General features: G+C 39.4%; 2 protein-coding genes across 15 annotated transcripts in view; both read left to right on the top strand.

Annotated features, from left to right (window-relative positions):
* LOC139456386 (CAP-Gly domain-containing linker protein 1-like) overlaps positions 1-4731 on the top strand; it is a 113155-nt gene extending 108424 nt beyond the window's left edge. For all 14 annotated transcript variants that reach the window (XM_071238060.1, XM_071238051.1, XM_071238057.1 and 11 more), the window contains one exon: positions 942-4731. In XM_071238060.1, coding sequence (XP_071094161.1) covers positions 942-3061 — 2120 coding nt within the window. In that variant the 3' untranslated portion in view covers positions 3062-4731. The remainder of the gene's footprint in view (positions 1-941) is intronic.
* Positions 4732-6694: 1963 nt separating this feature from the next.
* LOC139455660 (beta-1,3-galactosyltransferase 1-like) lies at positions 6695-8301 on the top strand. The gene has a single exon (XM_071237218.1). The coding sequence runs from the start codon at positions 7186-7188 to the stop codon at positions 8122-8124; it is 939 nt and encodes a 312-aa protein (XP_071093319.1). The 5' UTR covers positions 6695-7185; the 3' UTR covers positions 8125-8301.
* Positions 8302-12896: the final 4595 nt, after the last annotated feature.

The raw sequence follows: 12896 nt of genomic DNA on the forward strand, positions 1-12896 counted from the left end.
ATATAAATTATGAAGCTCTTGCAAAATCTGTATACGAAACTAAACAGAAAGCACACATGTAGTACATTTAGGGCTCACAGATTGAACCAGGTGGCGATTGTGTTGTCATTACGTACAGCTGTATGTTATGTCTTTTGAAGGTCAAATTGTGAAAGTTGAAATATGTCAGTTTGCCTGCTTCTGCTTCGTATTTTCTGTAATATATTATGCCTTTTTTTCGAATGCTCATCCATTTGATAACCGTGTTCACAACTTATGTCACCTTAGTAACAGCACTGAGGATGCCGTCATCCGTTTACTCGGGATTAATCACCAACAGGCGATTGTTGGATTGTCTGGAACCGGGCCGTGGATAGCTGGTGTTTTATTACACAAACAAGTTGTTAGTAATAAAGCGCTAGTTGCCGATTGCTAATTGTTGTTTTAATTATTCACAATGTCAAGATCAAAGGTCGTTCCACACATTCAACGATGTATACAGTGTTGATATTTTTGTAGGATTAACAGTAATAGCAGAAACAGTATATGTATTACGGCTAAGGATCACCAGATAGATAAGCGCGGCTGCGCCGGTAGCTTTAGACCACGCCCCTAATAGGGTTTGTTTGAAACCGATTACGGAGCGTGTGATTTCAGCACTTTCAGTTGGACATTTAAATTCTTTCTACCAATATTATGAATTTTTCTCTTTCGGAAATTGACTAAATGTATCTATGATATTTGATATCCGGAACAAAATCACAATAATGCTTTTCATTTTTCTTGCCCTTTAATAAACTTGAATGTACGTTTGTAACCAACTCACCTGGGTGTGTTGTGCCATTTCCCTTATAATCCAGTAATACATTACTTTTCAGTATCAACTGGCTACTCAAGTATCCAGTCCAGGCAAATCATCGTTACTGACCTCACATTTGAATGTCTTTTTTATTTTGTTACAGAGGGATCGAAATCCAGAAAAGTGGGCAAGGGATCTACCAGGATGCATAGCTCAGGGCACAGAGGTGGTGGGACAAGGCCAACCGCCATGGCTAAGTCAAAGAGGAAGGAAACGCAGTGGTACAAAGAACCATCTGGTAAAGAAGCTATAGGATCATCTGCTGAATGTAATACCAAAATGTCTGAAATTGCAAAGATGAGGTCAAAACTTGCAGATGAAGTAGGGTGTGATGAAGACGAGCTCGGAGATTGGCTGGAACTAGGCAAACATGCGAGGAAGCTTCAACAAGCAATACATACCGCTGATGTTGAGATACAGAAGCAATCTGGACTTATTGATGAAACGAGGGTTGAAGTAGATACAATGCTTCCTGCAACTGATCACGAAAAGAATAATTACAGAGAATTCAAATATAAATGTGAACCATCCTCTTCTGAGCAACATGATAATAAACAGATCAGTGATAATGTTTCAGTGGTAGATATAAATCAACAAACTATGTCGATGGTACACACGGATCCTCGAGTTGATACCAATCTGAGAATGGACAGGAAACCTGCTTTGACAAAGGCCAAACATGTAGAAAAACTAAGGTCTTCAGCAGATAAACTCACGGAATTGTCTGAATGGGATAATGAACAGTGTGATGCAGAAGTTGCGAGTATGGATCTGGAGAAGAACGAGGAGTTTGAGAAGAGACTGATTGGGTTGACTGATGAAGAAGAGGAATTGAGGATGTTTGAAGAACTTGAGGCAAGGCTTGAGCAGGATAATGAACCTGACGAGAAACAGGCGAGGGGTGACAGACCTGACGAGAACCTGACTCAGAATAAGTTTGGATCAGACGCGATTGACAAGAAAGAGGAGAGTTTCAATGTAAAGGATGTATCAGATGTCAGTGGTGGAGATGATCATTGGCTTACTTCACAAATTAAAGATAATGCAAAGACTGGGGCAAATGCTGAAATAGCAAACGTAGTTGAGCAGGCATCTGAAACTGAAGGTGATTCTGTGACTATTGTCCACGGGACTAGCTTGGAAGACTCACTAGGAGATTCGTGTGGGCAGAATAACCCTGTTTGTCAGTCCCCAGAGGGTTTACAGATTGATGATATTACAGAGAGCACTATGATCGATTCTGAAAATAGGAGTCTCTTACATACTCAAATACACAGTGCAAATGCATCTGCAATAGTAAAAGATGACAGCTTGCTGGAAACTATTACTGAGGATAAACAAGACAAAACTGAAGACAGTGATACACATGACGTGGACTTGACAGCAAGAGGAGTTGACAGTGAAGCAAAGTCTTTTGATGAGGCATCGGTGAATAGTGGTACGAAAGACGCCAAAGGTGCATTAAAAGACACTACTGCTGAGAAAGAAGGCGTTCAAGACCCACAGGCAAGTTTGTCATGGATGGACAATTCTGTTTGTCAGTCTCCAGATGACTTACCCGGTGAGAGACCGATGTCCTGTGATGAAAATTCAAGAACCACAAGCTGCCCCTTACGTTCATCGCCGTCCAGTGCTGTCGATGCAGAGCCAAACGATCTCTATCCAGATAACTTTCGTCAGAGAACCTCTGAGAGAGATAAAGACGAGAGTTCCACAGTAGTTGATGAAGGTGGTGATCAGGGTCATGTGGCTACAGAAGAAATAATTGCAAATCCTGATGGCACTAACGTTGATGACCCGGTTGCCGGATGGTCACAGTGTGATCAACAGTCATTAGATGCGGAATATGAAGATGCAGAAATTGACCGACCTATCCCAACAAAGGTATCACATCTTATGCTAGATTTGATACCTTCTTCTGAAGCAGGTACGGATGTTGACGCGCCAGCAATGGTTGATATTGAACACACTGATGAACCTTCGACAACAGATGAGTTTGAGACACCCCCAAGCGGAACATCACCTTGCGTCACACCACCGAGAGCTCTCTCACCTTGGGAGAATCAGGCTCGCCGGATGTCTACGCCGGAAGCTGACGATATAGTGAAAAGGAGGTCACCGAAAGGGAGAGTCTCCCCAACCAAGCGTTTTAGTGAAGGTACAAACAAACAAAATAAGCCAACTAATGTGAGTCAAAAGACAGATTCGTGTGTTGTGTCTTAGTGTGCTCGTACCAAGAGCACAACTATGTCGTTAGACAAGAACTAATGGGTTACAAGATCAACCGTATTCTCGTTATTTCAAGAATCTATGTGGTCATTTTCGAAAAGGTGTACAAGTTATTGACCTGTTGTAAATTTGCCATGTACGCATGCATTTACACTGGAATCTCGTTGACTCAAACTACGCTATCTCGATGGAATATTTGAGATGGTATAATGTCCTGTTCTTTGAAGAATTCTTTTGGCACTATATTGTTTTATAGGTCGTCCGCCTGCCAACGGATAACATAACATTGTCCCTTGGATATCGAATTAATGGAGTTAACGTCAGTACTACTGTTTTATGTACTTGAATGGCTTGTATTTTTTAAATATTTATGTACATAAGTATGCACATATGCATGATTGAAGATAAATCTGAATATCACAATGACAGTATATACCCACACACATATATATATTTATGAAAAATTGAGATGTTCATGGTTTTAAGTACACAGGCGATTTTCATTAAACTCTCAGGCAGTTTTCAGATACAACTTGGAGTAATTTAATCCTTAATACATGCATTTATTATGTTACATGTTCAGGTATCCGTTGACCCTCGGACGACCTTTTTTATTTAAGATCACTCTTGCCTAACGAGTTATTTTGGCACTATAATTGTCAGGAAGCGGGAGGTCGGTGGTCCGATATCCGGCCGCGTTATTCCAACAGACGTTAATAGATGGTACGTCTATAACGCCGCTTATCGCTTGGCATTAAAGGGATACCTCAAGGACTGGTCAGCTCGGAGTCAATGTACTGTGTCTGAGTTGGGTACCCATGCGAACATACGGGACGGTGTCTCACATGTGCTTCTGTGAGGTCAATACAGTGACATGCTATTGTTGTTATTGCTTGTATATATGTTATCATGATCGCTCAATGACCGCTATATTGCTGTTAATGTACAAATGAAGTCTATTTCTGTTTGACCTATCGCACATTCGATGTTGTTGTTTTCTCTTGGGCTATTCCTTTATTCTCTGTTACGTTTTCGCCTGAAATGTTTCTCAAAATGCAATATTCCTATGTTGTTGTGGTTCTTAATTTCTTGTTACAAGGCATCAAGTTGCTACTGGTGTCGGACGTGTATGTATTTTAAAGTGCATTCATTTTATTGGAATATTTTATGGCGGTGACTTTATTCCTTGTGATATTCCCTCAAGCACTAAGTTGTGATATGTTTTGTGGTGCCGACATGCGTGTTCAAATGACTGAAGCACAAACTGTTGACATATGTTTTTGTCTGCTGTTGAACGTTTCGTTGAAATGCCTAAAGCACAAATGGTTGTCATATGTTTTTATGCCACGTTTATGATATACAAATTGTTTTGATGTGATGTGCCTGAATGTGTACTTGAAATGCAGGTATTCGCCAGACATAGGATCACATTATGCAGCATAAGAAGCAGTTGCAGAATCAGTAGTACACACATATTGATATTAGGACGATGTATTGTTAGATGCTGGTTCAATCTATACAGTGCTTATATATTGACACCTGGAGGATGTAAGCATGCTACTGTGCGGTATGCAGCTGATATAAATCATAAAATGCGGTATTATGTACATTGCAATATGAAGCATGCTCCTGTAGTTTTATGAGCTTGTTTGTCCACTTCAATAAAAGTCATTGCAATTTGAAACTTTGTTGTCCAAAGTATTTGTTTATAGTCTAAATGTACTTTAGCATTACTAAAAAGACTAGCAAGACTAAAAACTGTCCATTATCATGGTTTTCTAATTCAATGTCTGAGTGGGGTATCCATGTCAAACTGCGGTATGATATCTCGGTGGGCTGGCACTATTAAACATACATCAGTCAGGCATAGTACAACAAGGCACGCGCGCGCTCATACACACACTCACGCACGCACGCATACACACACGCACGCACACTCAGAGTTGAATGCCTGATAAATTGCTGGACACCAAAACTGTGGCCATGTTCAGCACAACTTTTCACTTCCTCAATTTAACATTTAATGTTATGCTATTTTGCCTCAGGCCTCAGGGTAGAATTGGTCACTAATACCTTATGTTTGTTGGGGTAACCGATTGATATTAGTATTTGGGTTGGGTGCTGTCAGGCTCTGTCACTTCGCAGATTGCGTGTCATCGTGACCTCATAGCGTGGGACGTTGTTCTACTTTCTTTATAGATCACCCGCGGCGTTTACCAACATTCACTCACTTCCCTATAATACAGAAAAAAGAGCAAATCAAACCTCTAACCGGAGTCAGTAGACTGTGTCTGAATGGGGTATTCATGTTAAACTGCGGCATGATATCTCAGTGGGCTAGCACTATAAATTTGCATCAGTCCGGACCAGTACAAGCAGCCACACAGAATGTATAATAAATTTGTTGCAATCAATTATTGCTGAAATATATCTGTTTTTATCAAAATTCAAAGGATGGAAAATCTATAATGAAAAGGGTTTTGTCACTAACGTAAATATTCTCTTTGACCTTATACGAAGAGTATTCTAAGATCATTAAACTCGGCAATCGTTGGTGGATTGCGCCAAGCAACCTTGATACCAAATTTGGTACCTCACGTATAATGCGGTACATAATTTTCGAAACAGATAATTACGTTTTTCATAAGTTATCACTAATTTGTGACATATATACGGACGAAACTTACCTCAAAGGATAATCTTCTCTGGGGGTTTAAGAGGATTAAAATAAATCCAGCTAACATCAAGCTCTGCAATAAAATATTGAAATTATAGCATGCCTTCTTAACACACACACACACACACACACACACACACACACACACACACACACACACACACACACACACACACACACACACACACACACACACACACACACACACACACACACACACACACACACACGTGCATGCATAAGTGCAATAATCTTGGACGTGACGTTAAACTCCATTTCACCTCACCTAACCTCATTTCTTGACTGTAGAAAATACAACCAATCTAATGCACATAAGGCAGATAAGAGTATGTGACTTTGAGCGGCTTATTTATTACTATGAATAACAGCAGGGTACACATGTGGCCATGCCGGCTCAGGCACCACGATTCCTTGTCCATGATCACTGAGTTAGTCCCAAAGTCCCTTAGGCATGACAGGATCTTAACCCTAGGGGTTCAAATCCTAACACTGTCCCGATTATGATTGTTGGGTTGTCAGCACCATACCCATACGCATGTTTCATCACCATGGTAAACGTCTAGGACTGACTTATTACTTCGGTCTTTCCTCCACCAATGAGCTGGCATGTAGTGATAAAACTGAATATACAAATAGAGTAGAGTTTGAAATAATTTACTAAAGGTAAGCTTCTGTACCTGGGCACTGTGAAGTATGCTTCATTAATAAATACCAAGAGCGACGTGAGTTTTGACTATGAAGGTCGATTTATAGTATCTGTTATCGTTGTTATGAGGTTGGTCTTATGTTGGAACTCATATCTCTTCTTTGATCCTTTGTTGAATCAATGAACATTGTAGTCACAACACCGATTTTTGCTCAGAGTGATGTGGATGGTTTGCAACGTGTTGCCTGTTTTATTCAATATACAAACGTGGCCGAGTGGAAAGGCGTTAGTCAGACAGCAGTCGTAGGAATGTTAACATTGAGATGTTTTCAAGGATGGATATATGGGTGAAGGAAACTTTAAAACAAAAAGAAATCATTAATGTGACAGCAATATTCAATGAAACAAAGCATTCTATCAACAGTGTGAACACGCCCTGTGGAAATGTGTTGTGTATACGAAACCCTGGCTCTAGTACCAGGTGCTACGTGGTCAATACATTGTGTTTGTGTGTTTCGAAAAATATCTTCTTCAATCAACACGAGAGAAAATGTTGAAAATCACAGACTGGGATATATGAAATATTGTCAGACATATTATTAAAGCCAACTACGTGAAGGGTAAATCTTAACGAAGTTATCGTGAAGTGGCATTTCGAGGACAGGATTGTCGTGTTATTTAATCAGCACGGAGGAAACTACTTGTGGATTGGAGAGCAATGAAGACAGATTTGATCTACGGCTTGTTGTTATTGTTTCATTGTTGTGCTGAAGGATGAGGGGCCGAAGCTTAAAACGGTTTCTGTGGGCAGTTATTGTAATAATAATCTTAACAGTTATCAATCGTCTTTACAAACCAAAGAACGTGTTTGAAACTTCAGTTCTTGAATGGTTCCAAATTGAAAAGGAATCGACAGATCCTTTGTTGAATTTACATTTATTTGCCTTCTCCTTGAGTGCAAATGTATGTTCAAGGCATCTGGATATTTTATTTTTTGTGCACTCTTCGACAACGTCTGTAGAGTTAAGGGAAGCTGCGCGAAAAACATGGATGACACTGAGAAACAGCGGCCACGTGTCAATGGCTACTGTTTTTATGATTGGCATGACAACAAATGTGACCATTCAGAAGTCAGTTGACTCCGAGGCTAGCGTCTACGGAGATATTGTTCAAGGCAATTTCATTGACGACTACCGTAATCTCACATATAAACACATCATGGCATATGATTGGATATTAGCAAACTGTCCTAAAGTTAAACTCATTATCAAACTGGATCATGACGTTCTGGTCAATGTACCCTATTTAATCAAGTTCATTAATCAGAATGGTTACAAACGAGATTTTCTTTATTGTTCTGTATCCAAAGCTCCAGTGGTTTTACGAAATCCAAAAGTAAAATGGTATGTCAATGAAAGCGTCTACCCCTTCAAAGCGTATCCCAATCACTGTGCCGGGAGAGCGTATATGATCTCATTAGATGCCGTCAGACAACTGCACAAGGCCTCATGTAACATGCGTTTCTATTGGATAGACGATATTTACGTCACAGGTATCCTTGCGCTGAAAGTAGGTCTGGAACCCAAGCCATTTGTAAAGGGACATGGCTACCTCGCACCTGTGTCTTTAGAGCCATACATATATGAATTACTGTTCATTGGCGTAGGTTCGTCGAGAAGTGCTCACAGGTTTTGGAACTACATACAAGCTTAGAGCGGCGGTGGAATAGCCCAGTGGTTAAAACGTTCGTTCGTCACGCCGAAGGCCAGGGCTCGATTCACTACATGGGTATATGTGTGAAGCCCATTTCTGATGTTCCCTGCCGTGATATTGCTAGAATGTTGCTAAAAGAGGCGTAAAATCATACTCACTCACTGCAAGCGTAGACGTTCTTTCTTATGTTACGTGCTATGTTGAAGTTATCTTCCTGGTAGGTGTTGGGCTTGATTGTTTTTCTCTATTGATAAGACCAAGGAGGCGCTAAGACAACTGTGAGAATAAATGTAAGTAAGAGAGTGGAGAAATAACTAATGAATCCAAAAATGTATTACACAAACTTAACACATCAAAACTTGGTAAATCATAGTTTGATTATTCAGAAGACATGATTCACATGAATGAAATAACAAAGGCCGTAAAATCTATGAAAAATAACAAAAGCCCAGGTATTGATGGATTCCCTGTAGAGTTTTTCAATTTTTTCTGGAAAGATCTTGGATTATGTGTATGCAAATATATTACAGAAGCATTTGGAAATAACACTTTAAGTCTAACAGTGAATAGAGGTGTCATTACCTGTATACCCTAAGGCACTAAAGATAAACAACTACTCAAAAACTGGCGACCAGTTTCTCTCATTGTATAAAATTATGAGTACATGTATAGCAAACAGAATTAAAACAACACTTAAAACTCTTCTACACGGAAACCTAGCTGGCTTTATCCCTGGAAGATGTATTAGCAAAAACATACTATATGATATTTTGTTTGAAACAAAATTACAAATTTAGCCTGGTTTACTATTACTTATAGACTTTGAAAAAGCTTTTTGTACTGTTTCAAAACAATTTACCATGTTGACACTGGACATGTTTGGCTTTGGACCTAACATAAGAAAATGGATACACATACTCATAAATAATGCTTCATCTTGCATCATACTAAATGGACACCTATCTATAGTCTTCTGTAACGAAAGGGGATGTGGACATGGAGACCCATTGTCTCCATATCTATTCCTGCTTGTTGCAGAAATGTTGTGAATAATGATTCGTGATAATAATGCAATAAAAGGCATCAAACTGAATAATGTGGACAATATGCTCATAATACTGAAAGATTTCTAGATGGGACTGACGAAAGTTTAAGTACGGCGATTGACACCCAAAATGATTTTATAAAATGTCAGGATTAAAGATTAATATTGATAAAACAAAAGCAATATGGATAGGCTCAATAACAGGCTGTGACATCAAATTATGTCAGGATCTGAAACTAGACTGGCACAGTGGAGACTTTGAAATATTGGGAATAAAACTTAATTCGAACTAAAATAATCTGTGGGTAATCAATACAAAGAAGAGAATTGAAATTATTAATCAAATTTTAGGGAAATGGAGGAAAAAAAATTAACATTGATAGGTAAAATTACTGTAGTTAAAATCATGGCCCTGTCAACCTCATTACAAATATTTTCCTCTATTCCAAACCCTCCAAGTGAATTTATTGATGAACTAAACAAAATATTGTACAGATTCATCTGGAATAATAAAAGGGACAAAATAAAACGAACAACTTTAATTAGAAAATATGACGAAGGCGGACTGAGAATGATAGAGTTATTGCCAAGTTCTATTAAAATACCAAAATCCTGGAAAGATACTATTAGAAATAATCACATTATCTTATATGATAAACATTAAATACAACTTAGATGGACTTACTTGTAGCGCCTAAAGGCTCCAAAATATTTTTATGATAAGATTATAACTACTGCAAATCTCCCAACAGTCTGTGGAAAATGGGATACCATTCTCGACTTAGATATATCATGGAAGGATGTTTTTATCAGATACAGAAAATGTACAAAATTACCTGATTTTCAATATAAAATTATTTATCGCATCATCTATACAAAGAAAAAATTGTTTCAAATGAAAATTCTCGATGATGATCTGTGCTTAATTTGTGACACTGATGCTGAATCCTTACTTCATGTAAACTAGTGTCCAAAAGAAACGATACCAACTTATTTTCAAAATTGTTTTTGTACTAAGTGAATTGTCTAGTATGAAAACATGCCAATTCGTATTGCAAATCCAAAACACAGCATAGTCGATAAAAAATACCGGGAACACGTGATCACTTCCGGGAAAAAACGTAAATTTCGTGAAAGTGACATTTCCGTCTCTAGCATGTTCTGTACGTGCATAAAAACTGTATAAAACGGCTGATCAGACACGTTGATATCACAGCAACAAAAAGAACACAAGATATGCCACGTTTGAGAGAGAGAGAGAGCCGTTGGAATGGTCCAACAAGGAGCGTCACACGTCGACGTCGCCAGAAGGTTGGGCTGCGCACGCATCACGATCACCAGGTTGATGCAGCGGTTACGTCAGACAGGTCAGACGTCAGACAGGCCCAGGAGTGGAAGACCACGTGTAACCACGCCCCGTGAAGATCGTTACATCCGGGTATTACACCTGAGGAACCGCACCGTAACAGCGACGTCCACGGCGGCTACAGCACTGGGACACAGGATCAGTCGACAGACCGTCTACAGGAGACTACGGCAGTATGGTATCCGGCCACGTCATCCCTACCGCGGACCGATCCTGACGCCTCGACACCGGAACAACAGACTGATCTGGGCCAGGCGAGTTCGACGTTGGCAACGGCGGGACTGGGCACGTGTTATGTGCTCTGATGAGAGCAGATTCCTCATCTTCAGAAACGATGGACGGCAGCTTGTATACCGACGATTTGGTGAACGTTTGGCGCCTAACTGTATCCAACAGGTCCGGCCGTTTGGAGGTGGAGGGTTAATGGTTTGGGGTGACATATGTGGTGACGTCAAAACGATGCTTGTCGTCATTCGTTGAAACCTGAATGCACAGCGTTATCTTGATGACATCCTACGGCCTGTTGTGGTGCCCTTTATTCAGCAACAGCCTAGTGGACTCCTTTTCCAACATGACAATGCAAGGCCACACACAGCAAGATTGACACAGAACTTCCTTGCCAACGCCAACGTACAGGTTTTGCCATGGCCCGCATGTTCACCGGACATGAATCCCATCGAGCACTTATGGGACCACCTCGATCGGCAAATCCGACGTCGCCATGTACCTCCAGTCAACGTCCAGGACTTGGAACGATGTCTCCTAGAGGAATGGCAACGCATCACTCCCAACGTCATCAGACGTTTGACGTCATCAGTCCGTAGGCGTGTTCTGGCATGTATTAATGCTCACGGTGGACATACCCGCTACTGACTTGACTTTGAGACGTGTGGTGTGACATTTCCCGTTGTTTCTATGATCAGTGCTCTAACGAAATGTTCCTTTTTTCGACCCCACCCATCTTTAAAGGCTTGTCATATTGGTTGTACAGATTTTATTGAAATGAAATTTTTGTACAGATGTTGTGAAAGGATTTCTCAAAAGCATAACACCAATCCTATACTTCTGCATTGTTTAGTTTTTCTTTTATGTCGTTGCAAACAGGTGGTATCGTTTCTTTTGGACACTAGTTTATATTGGGATTGTAAGCATGTTAAAGAGTTTTGGGCTAAAGTTGAATGTTTTCTGAATGCAAAATGTTCAAAACAATTTACATTTACAAAATTTTCTGTTTTACTTGGGTACAACTTTAACATTCTGTTAAATCACATCATACTGGCATGCAAAAAATATATACATGTATCAAGTATTAAGAAAAACAAAGTGTCACTTGAAAAGTTTCTGAAGACATTAATTGATATATTTCGGATAGAGAAATCAATTACACACAAAAACAATACAATAAGACAGTTTGACAAAATATGGCAAAAAATGGCAAATGAATTGTCTGGTTAATATGTCTCTATATTTTTTAAACATGAACAATTTTCACTAATGGGCTGTCAGGATTTAGCTTCACAGTAAACATGGCAAATGTAGCCTGCCCGTTTCACCATTTGTAAACATTGTTGGACACCTGTAGCCAATTTAAATTTGCCGTATAGGTATGTAACCTACACCTAATAAGTATTCCACATGGCGAGCTACTCAATGTATAACTCTGTAATATCATATACTGAACTGAATAAAAAATATTTAGATATCTCCATGTTTCATAAAGTAGATCAATGATTGCAGTTGAATTATGTTCTTATTGCAGTGTGCGGATAGTTATGTCATTAGATTACCTTTACAAACGGTTCAATCAAGTAATGAAGAAGCTGTATTTCTTGACGAGGTTGATAACACTATATGAATTTTCTCGTGACCTTGGGCTTTACCACGGGCTCGGATAAATAAATCCATCTCAGGGTGTCCTCTGATGTTGATAATCTTTGCGCCGTTTTCAAGAGATAATTATGATACAACTTTTGACAATAATTCGAAAGTACCTTTGACCTTTGACATAAGGTAAATGCCATCTTATGTCTGAGGTTTTCTTAAGAAACAATGGAAAAGGAATTTACTAAAAATCTTGAACGCTAACCTTGACATTTAGCTAATCATTACAAAATATTTTTTTGAAAACAATGCCCCATCCGTGAAATGATATACAACAAGAATGGATTGCTGAGGGCCAATTAACCCAGATGTTCACGGGGAAAATACATTTTAAGGCTTTCCCAATCTTGACCTTTGACTGTTTCGTGGTTAGTGCCAAAAGAATTTTCCAAGGTCATTTGGGAGAACTCCATGGCAATAATTTTGTGTTTAAATGCGTAGTAGAGATTGGAAAAATCATCGGCAGTGGCGGGAGTCCAT

Source organism: Haliotis cracherodii, unplaced genomic scaffold, assembly GCF_022045235.1.
Source record: "Haliotis cracherodii isolate W230 unplaced genomic scaffold, xgHalCrac1.p SCAF_11, whole genome shotgun sequence".
Taxonomy (NCBI): domain Eukaryota; kingdom Metazoa; phylum Mollusca; class Gastropoda; order Lepetellida; family Haliotidae; genus Haliotis; species Haliotis cracherodii.